General features: G+C 43.7%; 1 protein-coding gene across 1 annotated transcript in view; it reads right to left on the bottom strand.

Annotated features, from left to right (window-relative positions):
* Positions 1-21,285, bottom strand: part of LOC146358492 (uncharacterized) — a 67,992-nt gene extending 46,707 nt beyond the window's left edge. The window contains exons 1-9 of the mRNA XM_084805088.1: positions 20,737-21,285; positions 15,458-15,478; positions 13,657-13,716; positions 11,899-11,952; positions 11,501-11,545; positions 10,619-10,645; positions 10,443-10,487; positions 10,041-10,085; positions 8,045-8,098 (exon numbers count right to left, since the gene is read on the bottom strand). Of these exons, the coding sequence (XP_084661214.1) occupies positions 8,045-8,098; positions 10,041-10,085; positions 10,443-10,487; positions 10,619-10,645; positions 11,501-11,545; positions 11,899-11,952; positions 13,657-13,716; positions 15,458-15,478; positions 20,737-21,285 (900 nt within the window). The remainder of the gene's footprint in view (positions 1-8,044; positions 8,099-10,040; positions 10,086-10,442; positions 10,488-10,618; positions 10,646-11,500; positions 11,546-11,898; positions 11,953-13,656; positions 13,717-15,457; positions 15,479-20,736) is intronic.
* Between the last annotated feature and the right edge of the window lie 3,407 nt (positions 21,286-24,692).

Raw genomic sequence — 24,692 nt, 5'->3', positions numbered from 1 at the left:
GTCCGCACTTCCGATCTAGACATACTGAATAAATATTTCTGTAAGTGGAGGTTACAGCCCAGTCCAACAAAGACGGAAGTAACATGCTTCCACCTTTGTAATAGATCAGCAGGCAGAGAGCTCAACGTTCAATTTAAGGGAAACCGGCTCAATCACAACATGCATCCCAAATATCTTGGGGTCACACTGGATAGGACACTTTCCTATAAAGAACACTTGATGCAGACTGCTGCCAAATTGAGAAGTAGAAATAACATTCTACACAAACTATGTAGCACTAACTGGGGCTCGACAGCGGATACGCTAAGAACGACCGCACTCAGTCTAGTTTACTCAGCAGCAGAGTATTGTGCCCCAGTGTGGCTTAATAGTCTGCACACGATAAAGATTGATACACAACTGCATGAGTCAATGCGTATTGTTAGTGGGACGATACGATCTACTCCCACATACTGGCTGCCTGTTTTGAGCCATATACCACCTCCGGATGCAAGATGAAAGAGCGCCTTTCTTCAAGAATAAAGGTAAAGGTAAAGGTGTCCCCAACCAGTCGTGTCCGACTCTAGGGTGTGGTGCTCATCTCCACTTCTATGCCAAAGAGCCGGCACTGTCCGAAGACGCTTCCGTGGTCATGTGGCCAGCATGACTGAACACCGAGGTGCATGGAACGCTGTTACCTTTCCCGCCGAAGCGGTACCTATTTATCTACTTGCAATTTCTTGCAAGTAGATAAATATTATCTACTATAATATTTATATTATATATAATATTTTCGATACTAATAGGTATCGAAGCGGTACCTATTTATCTACTTGCAATTTCTTGCTTTCGAACTGCTAGGTTGGCAGAAGCTGGGACTAAAGATGGGAGCTCACTCCGTCACGCAGCACTTGGGTCTCGAACTGCTGTCCTGCCAACCTTCCGGTCTGCAGTTCAGCGTCTTATCCACTAAGCCACCGCGGTCCTTCTTCAAGAATACCGGAAGATTATTGACAATTTCCAGCTACCAATATTAAATGGCGTAAACTACTTGGAGCAAAACAGGTTAAGATCGAGACATCCAGCCATTTATACTGCTAAAGCTCTTCTACAAGATGATTTCAATATCCACAACACGTGGAAACAACATTGGCTAGGAAATTGCCCTCCACAATGCCGAAGCTTGCCCTGCATCTTGGAAAAACCACCTGGATTTGACCAGCCCAGTGCGATATGGACAATCTTGAACTGAATTCACACGGGTCATGATAGATGTGCAGATACCCTTTATAAATTGGGCAAAACAACATCATCAAATGGTGATTGTGGGGCTGAAAAACAAACTATCCAACATACAGTGACAGAGTGTCAAAACCGGGCCTACAATGGAGACTTTGCTGATTTCCTGGCTGTGACAACAGAAGTAAAAAACTATATCTGTAACCTTGACATACATTTGTAATATTCCTGTCTATATTTTATATTTCATATTTATTATGCTCTATGTTTTTATTGTAATGCAATATAAATGTGCCATACGATAAATATATAATTCTCCTCATTCCAAGCGGTGACCAGGACCTCGGCAGGACTGCCGGCTCAGCCTGCAGGAAAATCCCCAAGAGGTCTCAAAAATCCATCCGGATTCATCAGTCTCCAGAGGCAGACAATCAAATCTGGTCCCCCACCCCTGCGGAGGTTACAGGTGACCTGAAGGTCAAAACTGATCAGATAATGATCTGTCCATGCCAAGGGAATCACCACTGGCTCCCCCACCTGCAGATCATTTTCTCCCAATCCAGCATGGAAAATCAGGTTCAAAGTGTGTCCTGCCACATATGTTGGGCAAGATTTTATTTGAGACAGGCCCATGGTTGACATGACGGCCATGAAGTCCTGGGCCGCTCCTGACAAAGTAGTCTCAGCATGAATATTAAAGTCCCACAAGACCATAAGCTTTGGGGTCCTCAACATCACACTTGAGACCACCTCAGTCAGGGAGACTGCTGGGCAGCGGGGTGGGTGGTACACCAACAAAATCCCTATTCTGTCTTGGGTGCCCAACACCAGGTACAGACACTCAAAACTGGCTGACTGTTGAATAGGAAGTCTGACCAGGGGGATAGAATCCCTATAAACCAAGGCTACCCCCGCTCCCTGCCCCTCCAGTCGAGCTTGGTGCTGCACAAGAAATCCCGGCGGACACATTTTGGGGAGACTGACTCCTCCCTGTTCATCCAACCAGGTTTCGGTAACACAAGCCAGGTCAGCATGTTCTTCAGCTATAAACTCAGAAATGATGTTACCTTTCTGAGTAGCCTACCTGGCATTCATCAGCAGCACCTTTAGGCTAGAGGGGACTGCAGGCAAGACACCAAAATCACTGAGGTTGGGAGGTGGACTGGAAGGGGATAGAGCACACAAATGTCTCAATCGCCTTCCCTTCTCCTGATGTCATCGCCTCCCACCACCATAACATGCAAAGCAGATCATAGCGTCCAAGAGGCAGATGCCCTCAGAGCAGTTTAAAAAAAAAAAAAAAACACCAAACAACTTTAAAATAACCAATCAAGGAATGCAACAATTAAAATATGAAAACATTTTCAATATTAAAGAGCCAGCAGTAAAGTTACTAATCAGAGCAACAGATTAAAGATCAAATGCCTGCTGGAAGATGAAGGTCTTAAACGGCTGTCTCAATGTATACAGTGAAAATGCCAGCCAGATCACCCTAGAAAGGGCATTCCACAGAAGGGGGCTACTGCAGAGAAGGTTGTGGTATTTTATTTATTCATTCATTAATTCATTTCATTTCTATAACGCCCAATAGCCGAAGCTCTCTGGGCGGTTCACAAAAATTAAAACCAAAGAGCACACAATAAAACAATACAAAATATATAAAAAATTAAAACCACAGTAAAGAATACAACCAGAATAAAACCTAGCAGCAGTTCAGGGATTTAAAATACAGATTTAAAACACCAAAGCTAAAAGTCTAAAGAGATAAAATGCTAAAATGCCTGGGAAAATAAAAAGGTCTTCACCTGGCACTGGAAAAAATACAGTGTAGGTGCCAGGCGAACCTCACTAGGGAGCTCATTCCACAGCTGGGGTGCCACAGCAGAGAAAGCCCTCCTCCTAGTAGCCACCCGCCTCACTTCCTTTGGCAGGGGCTCACGGAGAAGGGCCACTGAGATGATCTTAAGGTCCGGGCAGGCACATATGGGAGGAGGCGATCCTTCAGATGACCTGGCCCCAAGCCATTAAGGGCTTTGAATGTTAATACTAGCACTTTGAATGTGGCCCAGAAATGGACTGGCAGCCAGGGCAGCTGGAAAAGTACTGGTGTAATATGAGTTCATTGGCCAGTCCCTGTTAACAATCTTGCTGCCCTATTTTGGACCAGCTGGTTTCCAGACCATTTTCAAAGGCAGCCCCACGTATAACGCATTGCAGTAATCCAGACAAGAAGTTATCAGAGCATGGATAACTGTAGCTAGGCTATCTCTGTCCAGATAAGGGCGTAGTTGGTATACCAGCCTAAGCTGATAAAAAGTGGCTCCATGCCACTGAGTTCACCTGTGCCTCAAGTGACAGGGTCCAAGAGCACCCCCAGGCTACAAACATGACCCTTTAGGGGGAGTGCAACCCCTTCCAGAACAGGTTGAACATCACCTAGCCGGGCAGATGAACCACCCACTAACAGTACCTCCATCTTGTCTGGATTGAGTTTCAGTTTATTGGCCCTCATCCAGTCCATTACTGTGCCCAGGCCCTGATTCAGAACAGCCACTGCCTCACCTGGTTTTGATGAGAAAGAGAGGTAGAGCTGGGTATCATCTACATACTGATGGCACCTCAGCCCACACCTCCGGATAACCTCCCCCAGCGGTTTCATGTAGATGTTAAACAGCATGGGGGATAAAATAGAGCCCTGTGGAACCCCATGGCACAATTGCCATGGCACAGAGCAATAATCCCCCAGCACCACCTTCTGGAGTCAGCCATCCAAGTAGGAGCAGAACCACTGCAGTGCAGTGCCTCCAACTCCCAACCCAGACAACCTATCCAGAAGGATACCATGGTCGATGGTATCAAAAGCCTCTGAGAGGTCCAGGAGAATCAACAGGGTCGCACTCCCCCTGTCCTTCTCCCTCTGGTAGCCACTTGTCGTATCATTGTGGGTAGAAGTATCCAGTGAAGAGACTCTGAAGGTGAACTTAGCAATTGGCCAGAAACAGATGAGATTTTGTTTGGTCTGCATTTTTAAACCAACAATCCTGATTTGCACTGCCCCGATTAATAAGTGGATCTCAATGTTATACTACAGTTCATTTCTATGCCACTTTTTGGCCAAAAAGGCCCCCGTGGTGGCTCACGAAGGTTAATATAAATACAAAATTCAAATGATACAATAAAATACAACGTACAAATGTAAATAAGCAATACCTCAATAATATATTTTAAACTAAAAAACCTAAAATCCAAACATCTGTCCTGATGTTTTAAAGCAAAAACAGCACACACACACCCGCCAACTGCCCCCAGGGTTCTTATAAGTTTTCCTAGGCAGGGGGATGGAGCAAAGCAGATGGAAAAGCTCACCCTTGATGGGAACAACAGTTTCTCCCTGTGGCCGTTATCCTTCAGTTTTCACACTTGTCTGAACTTTGTGGTACAGTTCTCATCTCAAAAAAAGTACTAAAATGCATATACAAATGTGCATTTTAGGTTAAAATTCCTACAAAAACATGTATTTTAGAGTAAAATGCATATAAAATACTGCAAATTTTAACATGCTTTAAAAATGCGCAGATTAATGTGGAAACAGAATGGACTTATGAATGACGATATATGAGACTGATACGGATAGGAAATGGATTGATCCATCCGTCCATTCCTACTTGGGTTCACTCTGCCCCATGTTGCATGCTTCTTGAATTCCAGTTGAACTAGGAACATTTCTAAAATTAAATATGGAATTGGAGCATGTGATGTTTGTTGCAACTTTCAGTTTCTTTGGTTCGTTTGCATCTTTTGCATGCATCAACAATGTGGATGTGGGGGAAAAACACACAATCTTGATGTGACCAAGAACGCATAAAATATTATTTTTGTGTGATGTTTTATCAGTGCATCCAAGTGCTTTTTGGCAGTGTTTCATCAAGATGCAAAGTGTGCATCAGTAATGCAGAGGAAGAATAAAGGACAAAAATGAACTGAAGGAATTGTACATGCACTGTGTTCTGTATAAGATTTAGAGAGAAAAGCAGAACAGTTGAGGATTCTTCCTATGTCTGTTCCACAGATTCGCCTCTTAGGCCTAACTTTATGTGACACTAATGCTGTGATTAGTGATCACGTTGCTGTTCTTAAAAAAAATGTACACCAGGTGGGGTGGGTGATCAGGGCCGGCACTGCCATTAGGCAGAGTGAAGTGACTGGGAGACAGTGGTGGCAGCAGACCAACTGTTCCTCCTGAACTCCCTGGCAGTTCCCCTATGTTGGAGGACTGAGCTATGTGTGCCACAGAAACTATCCTGGCCCCTCTAAACTAGCCTGCTGCCTCAGGCACGGTGGAGAACACTATCCCATTGCCAGTGGTGAAGGAAGATTCATCTGGCAGCCCAGTCAGATTCTGCATGTGAACAGGGGAGGGGACATGGACTTCTCCTTCACCTCAGGCAGCAAATGTCTTGGGCTGACCCTGAGGGCAATAATCAGCACCACCATGTGGGTGGAGGGAAGGTTAACCCTTCCATCACCAGTTGCAATCTCAGTAAAATGCATCCCCTTGCCCTGTGTGGAAATTAACATTAAGAAAAACCTTCCCATTGGTATCAGTTTTTTTCCTAATGATAGTTGTTGTACAAGGGAGGGGGCTAATTTTTACTGGGATAGAGTGAATGGGTGCACCTGGGGACACCATTGGAGTGAGAACTAGATCTGCCCAAAGGGTCTCTGGAACCAAGGATTTGGGAAAAATCCACACAGCCAATTAGGCCCCATGTCAGAATGTGACAATTTTAATTGGGGATAAAAGCATTAAGTGTAAATTAGGACTTGCTTCACCCAACCACTTTTGTTGGATATCGAATGGATTTTGCAGTGAGCCCCCTATGCCAAGATCCACATGGAAAACGCACTGAAATGTAATTTTTTGGGTTGCTGTATGTGCAGTGGCCAGAAAGACAAGTGCATGTTGAAATATTTATTTATTTATGTATTTATTTATTGCATTTATATCCTGCCTTTTTTCCTCCTTAAGGAACCCAAGGCAGCGTACAAAGTCCTTCTCCTCCTCCATTTTATCCTCACAACAATAACCCTCTGAGGTGGGTTGGGCTGAGAGTCTGTGACTGGCCCAAAGTCACCCAGTGAGCTTCCATGGCTGAGAGGGGATCAGTACCCGGATCTCCCGACTCCCAGTCCAACACTCTAGCCATTACACCACATTGCTATGAAGACTGTATACCACATGGATGTCAGCACAAGGTGGGAACAAAAATCACAGGAAAGCAGCTGTGTGAATCAACTTCTTACCAATCAGTACTCACATACTGTGCCATTGTTAGGAGAGATGGCCTGGAGTAAAATAACTTTCTCATACATTAGAGAAGAAATTCAAGTGTCATATAAAGTCTCAGTGAGATATTATTTATGAGCCACACTTTAATGGTTTCCCTGCAGCTTAAAGCCATACAAAAATGTAAATGAAGTGCCTTGAAGGGGATTCTTGCAATGTGGAATGTTATGGAAGTTGTAAATTTCTAGCTTGATATTGCATTTCACTGTTAAGTAACAACAAAGGAGTCTATTCCTGCTCTTTCTATGATTCTTTGGTGATTTTGCAGATGCTCTTGGGGAGTCAGCTTCAGTCTAGCTAAAATGGTTAGAATTAATAGTAGAGGAAACTTTTGAATAGTAGTATCTTTTACATTAATATATGCATCCCAACAGATCTGAATATGCGATATCGTATGTACATATGTTACTGATTTGATCCCATTATCACTGAAGTGCAATTAAAACATGTTTTTAAAATTCTGGATTCTGCTGTAGCAAAATTAATAATAGTGGCTTCAACACCACGTGCACAACAAACACCTCTTTATATAACTTTGATTCTTAGACTGAAAATGTATTTCTCATAGTTGTTAAATAGTTCGGTTTTATGATTTATAACCATAGGACATCACAATATAACAGAAAAATTAACCAATATATTACCAAAAAAAGGGGCCACAAATCAGACATAAATCTGTAAAAGCAATTAATAAATCCAAGACTGCCGAATTCAGCCTAAAGATAACATTCCATAACACTGGTGACCAACTTTTATAAAAATGCCTGTTAACCAAACCAAGAATAAAACATAAAAGAACAAAATTTTAAAAATATTAACAAACTTCTCCCGTGCAAACTTTTATATTTGCCTTATAAAACCGGGCATGTGCCTTGACTAGTGCCATTAAGTAAGTAGCAGCTCTTCTCAAATTCTTGAGATAATTGTTAAAAAGCAAAAAGTCTATCTTTTGGAAAACTGAACTGTTAATTTTTGTTAAATAACGTGCCCTTGGATGACTGAAGCACTGAACAGCTGAATGCCATTTTGACAATGTCCATTTTCAAAGCATTTACATACCGTTTTAAGTGGCACAAACGTTGTCTATAATTTCTAATTGCATTGCCCAATGGGGTACAGTAATGGTGCAGTCCTATCCATGTTTACACAGAAAAAAGTCCTGTAACTCCCAGCATCCTCCAACCAGCATGCTGGAGAAAGAAAAAAGTCCTACAAATCCCAGCATCCTCCAGCCAGCTGGGAGTTGTAGGTGTTTTTTTTCTGTCTAAACATGCATAGGATTGCACCCTAAACTACATCCTACAATTATCTTGTTTCATTTTGAGGAGCTTCATAGCTTTTGTTTTTCTTCTAGGAGGACTTTAATCCAAGCACTGTGAATCAAACAATGTGAGGGGAAGCAAAGTCTGTGGAAAAGTTAGAGATGTAGCTGTAATGACTTATGACTTTAAAAAATAAAATTAATGTTATGATTCTTGCCTTTGATCCCTGCACTCCTTCAGGCCCTTGATCTCCGGGCAGACCCTGGGGACCCTGTTAAAACATGAAGATGTGATAAGAATCTTTTATGGCTTTTAAGTGAAGAAGTTTGGATAAACAAGGATATTATTGATTTATTACAATTCACACAAAATGGTACATTCCGTGACCAAGTAATGATATTTGGCTATATACCTGAAGGTTGGTTACATTCCTAAGGAAACATTACCTACCATCTAGTCTTAGCTTCTGAATCTGCCTTTCTTGGTCTGTGGGTTCATAAAGAATTAGATTTGGAGATATTTACAGGGCCAAGGAGATTACCTTTTTTCATTGGTTAGATTGCTGCTTTGACTTGAATTAATATCCTGAAAAGAGCTGGAAAGCAATGTCTTGCTAGTAAAAGCAGGACATATTTGGAAAGGTGCTTCCCACTGATGAGAACAAGGGAGGAATCCATGGCAGAAGGGGTTAAGTGATATGGGGTCCGGGCAGGCTTAGGTTCCTCTCAGTTACTTCTCTTTTTGGCCAGTTCTGTGGGTCAGTTGGATGGAATCAGCCCTTCAAATCTTAGTAGCTTCCACAGTAAAGATAAAAGATAAGGCCTCTTCATTAAAACTGGCAAGAGAGGAAGGTTGTTTTCATTGGTTTTAGAGATTGTTTTCACAAGCTTTTAGATTTTTTTTAGAACCATACAATTTCATAATGCATTTTATTATTGGTCTCTTTTGGGAACTGAGCAAACAATATATCTAATAAGGCTAATTTCAAATTACATGGATACTCTCTAGTCTAGTCCATGGAAGGATAAATAGATACTTGTTTTATAGGGATGAGAGGAGAAAAGTAACTGGATGATCCACTGATTACATAACCTTTTATATTACAGCCTATAGAAACCTGTACCCTATCCTATAACCACGTTGCTCTCAAAACTCTTCCCCAAGCTCTGATCTGGAAATGAAACTTTTAATCACAACACACATTACTAGCAGGCTGGCAACCCACAGGGAAAGCTCTTTCAGAGCACTGGAGAATCCTGACTTGGGTTTTACCACCTTAATCACATTAGCCCATTAGTTAAGAAAATTATTTATGTATTTATGTATTTATTCATTTCATTTCTATACCGCTCAATAGCCGATGCTCTCTGGGCGGTTCACAAAAATTAAAACCAAAAAGTGCACAGTAAAACAATATAAAATATAAAACATTAACATATAAAAACATTAAAACCACAATATAACAATACAACCAGAATAAAGCCAGAATAAAAATGGCCATGTATAGGCATTTCCTGGTCTCTGACATTAAAAAAGCCTATGTACTAGTTTTGCCTTGTTAAAATCAACAGCATGTGAGGACTAGAGAGTAGTCCTCTAAATACAGGATGGGAAGGAAGATTAAATTTAGGTCAGTCATTTTACCATCCTGTTAACCAAGGAAATTTTATATACAAATAGCCTCACATTAAATGTGCAGCCTAAGACCACTGCCTAGTTCCAGTGAATGAACACCTCTTCACACACAGAAGTTTCCCTTACAGGGATATCCATGTAGGAAAATGTGCGTGTCTTCCCCAATCTGGTGCCCTCCAGATGTTGTAGATGTCAACTCTCCTGAGCAGGTCAGGAATTCCGGGGGTTGTAGTCCAAAACATTTGGAGGGCACCTGGTTGGGGAAGGTTGGTATATACCATCACTTGTGAAGTGCTTCTTGAGTGTTTATTTTGCCAGCAGTTCATGCACTGAGAACCTCCACTGGCTTCCTTCCCCATATATTTGTGGCCAAATAAACTTCCACTGCACTTCACAAATCACCGTTCACAATTTTCCCCACGTGGTGATTATTGATAATGGCCCACAATGATGAGATACAGGTTGCCATAATGACAGAAAATCAACATATACTTGAGTAAAATTGGAGGGGCAATGTAGCTAGAGACAGATGACAGCTTAGCATGGTCTCAAAGGAAAGTGTGTTCACTATCTGTTACCTGGAGACCTCGGAGACCTCTTGGGCCACCTGGACCTTCTGGACCCTGAGTGATAAAAGAAGAAATTATACTTTAACTCATATACCATATAAAATAGAATAAGTCTAATAGTCAATAGCTAACAAGAAGTAGCTGGGTAAAAATGTGGTAAGGATAACTGAAACATGGGCAGAAAAAGTAAAGTCAGGTCAGATTTAAAATCCGGTGTACGTGATCATGCTCTTTATGCACCCCCCACTGCAAGGCTAGTCCCACCTCAGTGAAGCAGGTTTGCACAGTGATCACAGTACTATACAGGATCAGGCCTAGCAGCTCTATGAGGAATGCAGCTCCCAATTGCCTGTATAAGCCCTTACATTAATTCCCCCTCCCCCTCTATTTAACCATAAGATAGTTACTTACTCTGTCACCTTTTATTCCTGGTGTTCCACATTCACCTCTTTCACCCTTAGATTAAAAAACAAGTGTAATAAATCACTACCATTATCTCTGCATTAAAAAATCTGCAGTGTTCAGTGCTTTCTCCCTACCAATTCCCATTATGTTCTGTTGCTGAAGAAGATGAAAAATATCCATACCTTTTCTCCTTTGTATCCAGACTTCCCCTTATGGAAAAAAACAAAATACACATTGACTACATTAGTCCTGGCACTACTTAGATAAGAAATTTAGGACAATAGGGAACGACTGCTTATTGATTAATTTGATGTGTTTAGCCTACCTATTCTGAAGTTTTGGAGTGGGTACCAGAAATTAGGGATTTCTTGGCAGGCTCTCTATCAGGACTGTCTTGCATAGATGATCAGGATCCTATTGTCTTCAATGGCAAATAGGCCATAGCCTCATCCTCTGTTTTATTTACAAGTATCAATCAAACCCCCGGAAAACCATGAAAAATTTGCTTTCCAGATTTCAGAGGGAATACTATTTTCTTGCTTCGAATCTTCATTTCTCTGTGAGATTTCAAAAAAACCCCAACAACTGAGTTCCTATACAAAACAGGGGTGGGAGGATTATTTCAGTTTCTGCTTTGGGTATGAAAATATCTGGCACTGCAAAAGTCCACTGGGTGGGCACCATTGCGAGTGCCAATGTCCAAACAATTCCTGAAAGTGGCCATTTGGAACTTGACAGTGCTAGATAGCTTGGGTGGTTTGAAAAGACAGCAGTGGGAGCTGCCTGATTGAGCTGCTGATGCAGATGTGATTTGGAACCACATAAGTGGCCTGAACCATGTGATGGAGGTTTTATGTGTGACCTTCATGATGTGGCAACAGCAGTTGCTCATACATTGCTAAGTTATTGTTTTAAGATGGATCTTACATGTCTTGTTTTATAAGGCTGTGGGGGAAATGGGACATATTGCATTTATCGTAGGGTGTGTGTTGGTTTAAAGGACCTAGGTGTTTCCCTCAAAGCAAGTGAATGCATAATAGAAAATACGATGCTTTATGCTTTACCTCCGTTCCATCTCTTCCTGGAATTCCATTTAGGCCTGGCTCCCCCTAGAAGCACCAAGGTGTATTATTATTATGACTCCTCCTCCTCCTCCTCTATAATGCAATGCTGAAAACTTCTGAAGTTAGTGAGAAGGTTGTCCTTCACTTCATTTGAATTAAGACTGAATTCTATATTACTAAACACAGAAAGGGAAAGTGGAGTCTCCAGTCCACTCTAGTCCCGCCTTCAAAACAAAACATAATTCTCATTCAGGAACTTGAATTACAGTTTTAACTTAGATTTATTTATACACCCTCAGTTCTAAACTCTGCCGTGTTTTGACTGAACATGTGTTTACGTCAACAAGGTCCTTTCTAAACCAATGGGCATTTTAATAACCTCTCAAGTGCCAGGTTACCTTCACTCCCTTTGGACCAGGAACTCCATCATCACCCGGACGGCCCTTTTTACCCTGGAAACAGAAAAACAACAGAAGGATGTTAATTAAGTGCCTTATGTTCCAACTTCCTCTGTTAATTACACTTTTAACAGCTTTGTATTGTCGCTATTAAGAAAATTATTAGATAACCCAGAAGAAAGTGACCATATTCTAAGGATTTTTGCCCACACATGAAGCTTAAAGCAGGTCTTGCTAGAATCAGTTTTGCCATGCAAATGGAATGGCTGCACTGGTCAGAATGCTCATTCGCATTATTCCTGGCCATTAAACATGCAAGTACCATTCTTACAGCTTTCAAATAGCTTGTCTAGTAGATAAGAAGATTATTTTCATGAGTGTCAAATTTTCTTTTTAAACTATATTTAAAAATCCAGCATGGACTTATTCTAAAACCAGTGAACAGACCCGGCTTCACACAGGTTGGAATAGCCCTCAGTTTATTACAGCAAAGCCTTCAAGCAAACTTACACAGTCATCAGAGTTGGACACATTTTGCTCACCCTGTCTGAACGAAGCCATGCCCACTGGTACTCCTAGGCATGGTTCCTGCCATGATCTACCCCCACTGACCCCTGAGGGAGGGGTCTGTCCATTCCATTCCCCTGAGTGGGAGCTGCCGCACAGCAGGAGGGAGGGAGCAGGCATATCACTCTGTCCCTCAGGCCACTAATCTCCCCTGACTTCAAACCGCATGGACTGCAAAGTTATGTGCTGGTTAGGGAAGACTACCCCTAGTGGCTGAAGGTGTTACTGCGGGCTTCAACCACATGGACACATTTTAATTAATTAAAATTAATTAATGCACTTTAAAAAAGCCAAAAAAACCTTGGGGTGCACACCCCTAGGGTCAATTTAGTGAGCACGCTTGCCGAGTTTTAGGTGTCTAAAACCTTCACAGCCTTGGTGCTATGGTGCTGACGGACAGACAGGCACACATCCTCTTTTTATCATTATAGACAAGAATAGTGAGAAGGAACATGTTTGGCTGTTCTGTCAGAACAATAAACAAATGTTGTTTTGAAGTTTTATACTTTTTATAAAAAGCCATAGTCATGGTTTCGCATGTTCCTTGCTACTGAAGTATGTGCATGGGGAAGCGCAGCTTGTTCCTGTGCATACAGACTTGCAAGGGTCCATTGAGTTTCATGGGAGTAGCGTTGTGATAGCAGTCTCCCACCTGCTGAACTGAGGGCACATGTAATGGCTTGGATCCAGACTGAGTCAGGCTTAGAATAGAGCCGTTGAAATCAGTGGGACTTAGGTTAGTCATGACAAACTTAAATCCCATTGACTTAAATCTCAATGGCTCTTCTCTAAGAATCTCAGTCCAGCCCAATGCGTATTCAGAGTCCCCATCTGCACAGCTGTATGCGCAGAGGGCTTCCTCGACACCAGGGAAGGGGAACGTGTGGCCCTCCAGCCAGCATAGCCAATAGTGAAGGCTGATGGGACTTGTAATCCAACAACACATAGACAACCACATGTTCCCTATCCCTGCACTAAAAGATCAGAACCCTGTCATCTGTGAATGACGTGTGTGTGTGTGTGTGTGTGTGTGTGTCTCCCTCACGCTGGATCCCACAGCGATTGTCTCTAAATATGCTTTTCATGAAACGGGCACCACTAATTAATAAAATGCTGCCACCCAAAATAATCTCTGTTCACCATCAAAATTAAGCATAAGAAGAAGGTCAGTTAAAAATAATTGCTACTTACAGCAGGGCCAGGAAGGCCCCTTTCTCCTTTTTCACAGTTACATATAGGAGGCTGGGGACACTTTTGAACAAAAACAACCAGATAAATTAATCGTCAACTTAATCTTGCCAGAAAGATCTACACCTCTTTTATTTGCTGATTATTTATTTATTAAAAGTAGGGAAGATGTGATTTTGAAACAGCATTCTACTACCTTCCAATACTAAAACTGGATTTTAACTACTCTTGTTCTTTAGCAAATATTTCCACTGATTTCCCACAACATAATCAAAACTTTTATTTTCCTTTCAGATTCTTGTTCAACCTCCAAGCAGCCTATGGTTTCCAGCTATATCTTAGTTTGTAAGGCAAAGGGGGAAAATATACATATATGTTAAACGTACATACTACCCTCTGTCAATAATTAGATTTAAATCCAATGTGTTTCTTTTTATTATTTGTTGTAGTTTTTTCCTGTGGGTTTTTTAAATTTTGTTTTGGAGAACTAATAAAACCTTTTAAAAAAATCTTGCTCAACTTTCAGCTTTCTAGCTGGTGTAGAATTTCATCTCCCCCCCGCCCCCCGCTTAAGTGAGAAATGTACAAATGTCTCTGTTTCAGACTGTTCTAGTAATCAAGGGATATTTGTACTCAAATGTCTATGTGACATAGAGGTACCACAGAACACCCCGTTTTGGGGCCTAATGGCAGCTACTGCTGGCAGGAACACCACTGGAAATAGATTTACATCAGGGGTGCAGAAGTTCTTTCAGCCCGAGGGCTGGATTCCATTCTGGAGAGGGGGGGGGCATATTCTACTGGTGGGCAGGGCTAAAAGCAAAAGGGGTGGGCTCAAAATACCAAAAATACCAGTGTACTTTAGCCGAAAGCTCTTTCTGCCAGTCACTAAGCTTCAGGAGAGGCATTTCAGCCTTTTAGAATGGGGAAAAACCTGCACAAAAGCGAAGAAACCACCAAATGATAGGTGGTCAGAGGAAAGGGGCTGGGCCCAGGGGAAGGGGGTGTGGCTATCTGGGGAACCCCAGGGGGGCAGACTGGGATCCCATGAGGGCCAGATTTAGCCCTGAGACTTGAGGTTCTGCACCCCTGATTTACACCCATGGAGATTTCCGTGGGCATTCCTGCGGCCCCTGAGGCAGAGGTGCTTCCCTGCCAGCGAAGCTCGTCTCCACCAGCAGAGAGGCATCTCTGCCCCATGCTACCCCCTCTTGGACAGCCACCAGAGGGGATCAGGACTGCTCTGCCCGTTCCATGTGCATTACACAATATATTCAAAATATAGCAGTAACAGATCGGAGATAACAAGGGGATTCCTCTCCCTGCTTCCTGCCCGAGTCCCTGGTAACCTCCAGGCCAGAGGACAGGGCTTGAGGACAGCCTGCAGAGAATGTCCAGTCCTCCATGGGCTGTACTGGAACCTCCATGGGCCTGATCTAGTCCATGGGCCATAGGTTGCCCACTCATGGGCTAGAAGATGTAAGGTGCATGAAAGAGTAAACAAAGTGATATTTCCTTATTGTACTTTGTAGTTTTCTAAAAACTATTTTCTTGTTTTTCTATTCATCCTGTATTACATAAATGATAATAATTGACATAATATGTATTTATTTACTTATTCTGAACATTTATATCTCACCCTTCTAATGCCTACACGTTACTCAGGGTGGCTTACAACAGGTAAAATGGCACAGTCTTGCAGTAAAACCAGATTATAATTTTGCCAACATAATGAATCATCACTTTAATTCACAAGTCTTTTTGTACAGTTATGCATTTTCCCCCATCCAGAAATAAGACTTACCCCTTCTTCTGCCAGATCTTTCTGGGGAGACAGATAAGTGCAAACAAAATTAAAACTTCTATAGGTAATAAAGCACACTTTAATAAAAAGTGAAAAAAGGATACTTTGCAAACTGGAAGATTATTTCAATAATGGCACAGACCTTAAGCTTGTGATACCATGCCATTGCCATTTTTTTTAACTGACAGCTACATAACAGATAGAGACTAACAAGAGAAGCTTTATCAACATATCACTATACTGGCGAAAACTTCACTTGTTGATTATTGCCTTTTATGTTCAAAGCTTCTAAGGCAGCCTTCCCCAACCTGGTGCACTCCAGATGTGTTGGACTGCAACTCCCAGAATTCCTACCCAACATAGCCATTGGCCATGTTGGCTGGGAATTATGGGACTTCCAGTCCAACACATCCGGAGGGCACCAGGCTGGGGAAAGTTGCTCTATGGGGTAGCTAAGGGTGTGTTGAAATGGGATGTGGTGGACATTTCTTAGGCCCCAGCTCCAAGGTTGTGTGGCTCCTCACAGTTCCATCGCCACCATCCATGTGGAAGCCTGAAGTGGGGAATCCTTAGGGTGGAGACTTCCCCAGGTTCTGGAACCCAAGGGAAGTGTCCACATATACAGGACTATGTGCGAAGGCTTCCCTGTCTCAGACATCCACATTAATAACATGTATTGGGGCAGGGGCAGGAGGAGCCATGGAACATCAGAGGCGGGGCTACAGGCATGGCTCTGCACTCCCTTTCAACACAATTTGCCCCTTCAGAGGAGTAACATGTGAAGGGGGCTTCTGTTATCTCCCCCAAGGGGAGTCATAACCCAATCCTAGTCTCATCTGCCCAAATAGCTTACATTCAAGATACTCAAATCATTCATCAAAACACTAATTTAATGCTTAGCCATAATTTTTGTTGTTCAGTCGTTAAGAGGTGTAATCTGGGCTTCCTGAAACCAGGGGGATTTCAGGTGGGGAGATTAAATGATTCAAAGGCACATGGGAGCGGGCTACCAATGGTGGGGGCAGTAGCCAAATAATTCCCCCTGAAAAATTATTCACCAAAGTGGCCCTCCAAAATTGGTCCCCTGCAAATTAGTTGGTGAAGCGTGTGTGTGTGTGTGTGTGTGTGTGTGTGTGTATTAGGGGAACATTATTGCTCAGTGATATACATGTGAATGTACAGCATTGCTGAGCCAGCATTTGGGGTGGTTGACAGTTGGTAGTCGACAGTCACCAATGAAAGTTTAAAAAAAGAAAGAAATTAAATAAGGCTTTAAAACGAGAAGTTCTGTTTGTCCTGGAGCCCTGCCAGAAAAAATGTGACAGCCCAAGTCACATTCAATACAGAATGCATAATAGCAATGGATTTGTCATCTGGGAGGAGCATCATGCATGCAAAATACTGAACTCTGATAGCTTGGGAAAATACAGTATGCTGACAACTGAAACACACCCTTCAAGAAAGACAACAGATGAATAACAAGTTATAAACTAGGCAAAGTGCCCCCTGGTGGGCTCCCCCAGGCCTACGTGGCAGCAGCATAACTCCATGGATGGCTAGGAGCCATCACTGAAATTTCCCACAATGCCCCAGGATGTCTGATATAGCATCACTCCAGGGCGCTGTGGGAAACTAAAATGGCTGCTTGCAGACCCAGCTAGGTGCATGGGGAGGCCCAGGGCAGGTGTCAGCACTGGTGGGCCTTGTCAGGTTATAGGGGCTTGGAAGCTGCCCTAGGATGCCAGGTGCCAACTCTGGGCCTGCAAACGCCTATATATTGCACAAATAATAAAAATGATTGAAAAAGCTGGCTGTAGGCATAAGATTGCTTCACATTGGATCTTGGATATGTGCCACTTGTCTTATGGGTGATCTCCCCAGTTCTGCCCCTTTCAAAACTCATCACCGTTTTTCATATCCCTCAGCAGCCACTTTCTAGCCCATGGGTCAGCCTCAGTCTAGTAATTTTGCAGGGCCAAAGAGAAGGGATGTCATACGTGGTGATGGCTAGGTAATCCTCAGTCTCTAAAGAGCTCCAGAATGACCTAGGTGGTCAAATGGCAAGTGCTGCTGTATGTGAGCAACTATGGCCTGCCCTCGACAGGTTCAGTTGACTGGTGAGTTTTAATCACAGAACTACAAACAGAAACAGAACACGGCTTTCCAAATCCTAAAATGTGATGTGATATAGCTTGGGTCAACTTTCCCCAGCCTGGCACTGCCCCCCAGATGTGTTGGACTACAACTCCCATCTGGGGGTGATGGGAATTGTAGTCCAACATATCTGGAAGGTGCTGGGTTGGGGGAAGGCTGGCCTTAGATCTATAGAAAGATACTGCCAGACCTAGAATTAAAACCCACAAATCAGGACGTCAGTGTAAAATAAACAGGTATAAAACTGTTTTGTCATGTAGGGTATATGTTCCCAGGGCCCAAGCATGGGAGCGGGGCTGGGGGAACACTTTATCCAACACTTTATGCAAGCCCATTACCATGAGGGGGGAAAAAGTTAAAGCTAAATTGTAGAGGATGCTTATGTGAATTTATTTCCCTGTATCTATATGGGATGTCCAGATCTTGGGCAGTTTGCTGGAGCCAACTGGAAGCAGTATTAGAACAGAAGAAGCAACATTCTGAATAGTGAGTTGCTGCCTCAGGCCTTTCTCTAGAACAGAGAGAGAGAAGCATGCGCAGCAAATTCTAGAACTTGTTGTTTGAGAGTACAGCACCACCCTACGTGATGTGCTCTCTCAGGAACTACAAGTCCCAGAGTTTCTCAGTTCGTGCTGGCATCTCACTAGCAACAAGAAGAAGGGACAAGTGCTGAAATAATTAGGGAAATTCAGATTCCAGGGACAGCGAGAGCCAGTCCTTCAAACAAGACTGGATCTACATGACAACGAAATGAGAAGCGAATCAGGGTATTATCTGGATTTTCATGAAATCGGCTTTGGTCCATCAGGGATGCAAGAAGCAATAAAAGTGGAGTGCACAGCACCAAAAATCTGCTTTTCCAGTCACACGGGAGTAGAAACTTTGGGGTTGAGTGGGCGGAGTCTGGGAGGAGAGCTGAATGTCATCAACCCGGGACGTATGAATGAGAGAGGCTTGTTTCTCACCCCTAGGTCCCCTGGCTCTTATGAATCAGAGAGCAAGTAATTCCAATTCTGTAACTAGCCTAACTTGCCTATTCATCAGACTCCTATTCCTCCCCATCAGAATGGCGATTTACCTCAATGGGACTTGCCGCCCTCCTGTAGGAGGAGGGGGATGGCGGCTTCCTTCTCCCCCGCCTGATTAACAAATGAGAAACAACAGCGAGTGGAGTTGCTCCTTCGCTCCCCGACCCCATCATCCCCACTGCCTCTCGCTTGCTTGCTCCCCCCGTGGCTCGCAGAGTACTCCAGAAAGGCAGGCTGCTGCTTGTGAATGGGCGAAAAGGCTACAGTGGGAAGTGGGAAAGGAAGCCTCCAAAAGCCCCTACTGCAATTGGGGGGGAAAGGGGAATGGAGGTGGAGGGAAAGGGTGGCCCCGCCCCTTGACCATGTCACTGGCTGGTAGGGATGGTGCGGGAGTCTGCTTGCCGGGCTGCGAGGGCTCACTTGCCCACTCGGCGACTGGCAGGAAGTGCTGCAAGGCCGTCTGTCCCCTTACCAAGCTGCAATTGTGCACACAATCACGGCTCTGGGTTACTTCTGCATATCTAAAATTGCATCTATGGATGCCTTAAAGGGGCAATGACTCAAGATTACAGGCATAAAGGGCCCTTTAAGGGGACAGACGGCCTTGCAATGCTTCTCAGGCAGTCGCCGAGCTGTCCTTTAGCTCCTGCAGTGGGCTCACATGGGTGGGCAGCGACAACAGCTTGGTGATCGCCTGAAGTGACCGGATGGAGGTGAGTCTGCCCATCTCTACTGCCAGATCACAGAGGTATGCCCAGGATTTAATGTGGGGAGCAAAAGGCACACAGCAGAGGGACCACTTTGGAGTTGCTTTAACTTCAAAAACCGGAGTAAAAGGAGTTTCTAAAAATGTGGCTTTTCAGGACGGAAGCTGCTGGATGGCTGCAGATTGGAGACAACGTCATGTGATGTGAACGACCTCAAAGCGCTCCCACTGCGCACTAAATCGACCATGAAGATGGTCCCCAGGATTTACAGGCCCCAGAAGATATGTGGGTAAATGGGTGAGGTCTGCTCTCCACAGTGCACAGAGGAACTGAAACTAGATCTCAGGGACAAAGAACAGAGTCTAAGGGCTTTTGTCACTTGTCTATAATTAATAGACACATATGCCTTACTGCCATATCTGGCTATAAATACAAATCAGACTATCAGAACTGTAAGAAGGTTAAACAAAGAAACCTAAGGAAGCTAAGGGACACCAATCAAAACAGAAAGGACCTTTCATGGGTGGGAGAGAGAAACGGGACGATGTTGTTACATGTTTGTACCAGGCCCAACAAAATGATGCTTGAGCCCTGAGCATGCTAAACGAAAATTGCAGTAGAGCTAAAAAGGGAATATATCCAATGGCTGTTAAACCTCTTTGTCAGGGCTCCTCTACATTGTAGTCTAAAACCTTAAAATCTGAGAATTGATGATGTGGCCTTCTGAACAAAAACAAATCCAAAATGGGCATCATGAAATGCACAGCTTTGTGTCTTGTTTCTAATCTAACAGAACTTAAATCACATTGGAACTATAGCCCCCTTGGGGCTCCTTCACACTGAGCTTTTATTCTGCAGTTGAAATTGCTCCTTCACGGAAGTTTGCAGGCTCTTTACATAACGCCATGATCATCCAAGGCATCTCTTGAACTAAATGCCCTTTGTTCCATTTTTAAATAGATCGCAGATAATGAGCTATCAAATTACCCCGTTGTGTTCCGCTTCAGTTTCCTCTGTAAAAAGAGTAAAAGTGGCAAGAAGAGGAGCGAGAGCAATGGAAGATAATGGAAGACTCAGATACGGGGAGAAGGAGGGGGAAGGGGGAGGGGGGAAAGGACCCGGGTGAAAAAGGGAGTCGTCATGAGCCTGCATTTAAAACGGAAGCAGAAAGCCCCGTTTTAAATGCAGAATTTTAGGCTGGTGTAGAGATGCCCTTGGTCATTCTCCTCCACATGGGAAGGAGGGAGAGGGAAAGCCCCGTTGCACAAGTGGCCCCTCCTCTCGTGTAACATTTGGAAACAACTGATTATTATAACACGAGAAGTGCATAATATATGCTATAAGTGCCATATATGCTTTATATAGGTCCCGCTGAAATCTTTGTCCCTACCATTTCTTTGAGAATTCTCTCCACAACTCCTTTCTCTTGCAGATTGAAGACAAACCTGGATGCTGGAACACTGGCCAGAAGCCGGAGCTTGGCGGCATTGGCCACCTCTTCAGCCACTCTGGTCATTCCCACTGTGAAGAACACGATACCTTGGTGTTTAGCATCGGCAGTTGCTGAAAAAATGTCTGGGTTTCTCGGATGGTCCACTCCATCTGTCAACAGCACAGCTACTTTCACGCTACCGTGAGTCCCTTCAGTCATGTAGAGTTGCGTGAGGTTGGTGATGGCATACGTGGTATAGGTGCCATGGCCGATGTACGTTATGGGAGCGATACGAGATTTAAAGGCATCCGGTCCCTTCCAGTCTCTGAAGGTTTGTTCGATGAGGACAGTGCTGCTATACTGAAGCAAGGCAATCCTCCAGCTCAGGATACGGCCAGAATTGAGTTGCAGGCCTTTCATTCTGTCCACGGTCTCCAAGACAAATGTTTTCTGCTGTTCGTGATTGAAGTTCTTAGCGCTCTCTGAACTGTCCAGGAGGAAAGCCATTTCCAGAATGCAGTCTTCATCTAGGAATAATGCATAGTCAGGTAAAGAAATCTCATTGAATTACTAACTTGATGAACACAGAGAACATTACTCATATCATACCATCTGGCCTGCTTGGAATGCTCTTTACCTCATACCAAGGATCATTTTGAAAGCCCCCCCTGCACACACACCCCATGCACATTGAAGGCTCTTTTCTCCTTCACCCTGCAGCCCTCTAAGCCACCTGAAAACCTGCTGTAGCGGAACAGCATGGGAGGTGGCATAGGAGGCTGCAAGTAGAAGGATAACATTCAGAATTGGTGCCTGGGTTTTCTTGTTTTCCTCCCCCCTACCCAATCCCTTTTTTTACTTTTGTGTCAAGTCTTTTAAGATGATAAACCCAAGGGCAGGGACTGTCTTATTTTTATTGATCTGTAAGCCACTCTGCCCCTTCATGGATCACTGCCTTGTTGTGGCGAAGGGGCTTGCGTAACTCAGTGAAGCCATAAGCTATGCTGTGCAGGGCCACCCAAGATGGACAGGTCATGGCAGAGAGTTCTGACAAAATGTGCTCCACTGGAGAAGGAAATGGCAACCCACTCCAGTATTCTTGCCAAGAAAACCCCATGAAACGTATCACAAGGCTAAAAGAGATGACGCCGGAAGATGAGCCCCTCAGGTCAGAAGGTGTCCAATATACTACTGGGGAAGAGCAGAGGGTATTTCCAAGTAGCGCCAGAAAGAGTGAAGCGGCTGGGCCAAAGCCGAAAGGACACTCAGCTGTGGATGTGTCTGGTGGTAAAAAGAAAATCCGATGCTGTAAAGAACAATATTGTTTAGGAACCTGGAATGTAAGATCAAAGAATCAAGGTAAGCTGGAGGTGGTCAAACATGAGATGGCAAGATTGAACATCGACATTTTGAAAATCAGTGAACTAAAATGGACACGCATGGGTGAATTTAATTCAGGTGGCTATCATATCTACTACTGTGGGCAAGAATCCCTTAGAAGAAATGGAGTAGCACTCATAGTCAACAAAAGGGTGGGAAAAGCAGTACTGGGGTACAATCTCAAAAACGATAGAATGATCTCAGTATGAATCCAAGGCAAACCATTCAACATCACAGTAATTCAAGTCTATGCCCCAACCACTGATGCCGAAGAAGCTGAGGTTGATCGGTTCTATGAAGACCTACAACACCTTCTAGCACTAACACCAAAAAAAGATGTCCTCTTCATTGTAGGGGATTGGAATGCTAAAGTAGGAAGTCAAGAAATCACTGGGATAACAGGCAAGCATGGCCTTGGTGTACAAAATGAAGCAGGACAAAGGCTAATAGAGTTTTGCCAAGAGAACACGCTGATCATAGCGAACACTCTTTTCCAACAGCACAAGAGGCGACTCTACACATGGACATCACCAAATGGTCAATATCGAAATCAGATGGATTATGTCCTTTGCAGCCAAAGATGGAGAAGCTCTATACAGTCAGTCAAAACAAGACCGGGAGCTGACTGTGGCTCAGATCACGAGCTTCTTGTTGCAAAATTTCGGCTTAAATTGAAGAACGTAGGGAAAACCACTAAACCATTCAGGTATGACCTAAATCATATCCCTTATGAATATACAGTGGAGGTGAGGAATAGATTTCAGGGATTAGACCTGATAGACAGAGTGCCTGAGGAACTATGGATGGAGGTCCGTAACACTGTTCAGGAGGCAGCAACTCAATCCATCCCAAGGAAAAAGAAATGCAAGAAAGCAAAGTGGCTGTCTGAGGAGGCTTTACAAGTAGCTGAGGAAAGAAGGGAAGCGAAAAGCAAGGGAGAAAGGGGAAGATATATCCAACTGAATGCAGAGTTCCAGGGAATAGCAAGGAGAGACAAGAAGGCCTTTTTAAATGAACAATGCAAAGAAATCGAAGAAAACAACAGAATGGGAAAGACTAGAGATCTCTTCAAGAAAATCGGAGATACCAAGGGAAAGTTTTGTGCAAAGACGGGCATGATCAAGGACAAAGAAGGCAGGGACCTAACAGAAGCAGATGAGATTAAGAAGAGGTGGAAAGAATACACATAAGAACTCTACAAGAAAGATCTTAATGTCCCTGATAGCCATGATAGTGCGCTCACTGAACTTGAGCCGGACATCCTCGAGAGTGAAGTCAAGTGGGCCTTAGGAAGCATTAGTAACAACAAAGCTAGTAGAGATGACAGTATTCCAGCTGAGCTATTTAAGATCCTAAAACATGATGCTGTTAAAGTGCTGCACTCAATATGCCAACACATTTGGAACACTCAACAGTGGCCACAAGACTGGAAAAGGTCAGTTTACATTCCAATTCCAAAAAAGGGCAACGCCAAAGAGTGTTCAAACTACCACACAATTGTGCTCATTTCACATGCCAGCAAGGTTATGCTCAGTATCCTACAAGCTAGGCTTCAGCAGTATGTGAACCGAGAACTACCGGAAGTACAAGCTGGGTTTCAAAGAGGCAGAGGAACTAGAGATCAAATCGCCAACTTTTGCTGGGTCATGGAGAAAGCAAGAGAATTCCAGAAAAATGTCTATTTCTGCTTCATTGACTACGCTAAAGCCTTTGATTGTGTGGATCACAACAAACTGTGGCAAATTCTGAAAGAGATGGGGGTACCAGACCACCTTACCTGTCTCCTGAGAAACCTGTACGAGGGTCAAGAAGCAACAGTAAGAACCAGACATGGAACAACCGATTGGTTCAAAATTGGGAAAGGAGTACGACAAGGCTGTATACTGTCGCCCTGCTTATTTAACTTATATGTAGAGTACATCATGAGCAACGCCGGGTAGGATGAATCACAGGTCGGAATTAAGATTGCCGGGAGAATTATCAACAACCTCAGATAGGCAGACGATACCACCCTAATGGCAGAAAGTGAAGAGGATCTAAAGAGCCTCTTGTTGAGGGTGAAAGAGGAGAGTGCAAAAGCTGGTTTGAAACTCAGCATTAAAAAAACGAAGATCATGGCATCTGGCCCCATCACTTCCTGGCATATAGAAGGGGAAGAAATGGAAGCAGTGACAGATTTTATTTTCTTGGGCTCCAAGATGGTGACTGTAGCCATGAAATTAAAAGACGCTTGCTCCTTGGGAGGAAAGCTTTGGCAAACCTAGACAGCATAGTAAGAAGCAGAGACATCACCTTGCCAACAAAGGTCCGTCTAATCAAAGCTATGGTTTTCCCAGTAGTAATGTATGGCTGTGAGAGCTGGACTACAAGGAAGGCTGAGCGCCGAAGAATCGATGCTTTCGAACTGAGGTGCTGGAGAAGACTCTTACGAGTCCCCTGGACTGCAAGGAGGTCAAATCAGTCAATCCTAAAGGAAATCAACCCTGAGTGCTCATTGGAAGGACAGATACTGAAGCTGAAGCTCAAATATTTTG

Source organism: Heloderma suspectum, chromosome 1 (genome assembly GCF_057233095.1).
Source record: "Heloderma suspectum isolate Gila_16-S chromosome 1, 16-S_ref, whole genome shotgun sequence".
NCBI lineage: Eukaryota > Metazoa > Chordata > Lepidosauria > Squamata > Helodermatidae > Heloderma > Heloderma suspectum.
This window is presented reverse-complemented; position numbering and strand designations above follow the sequence as displayed.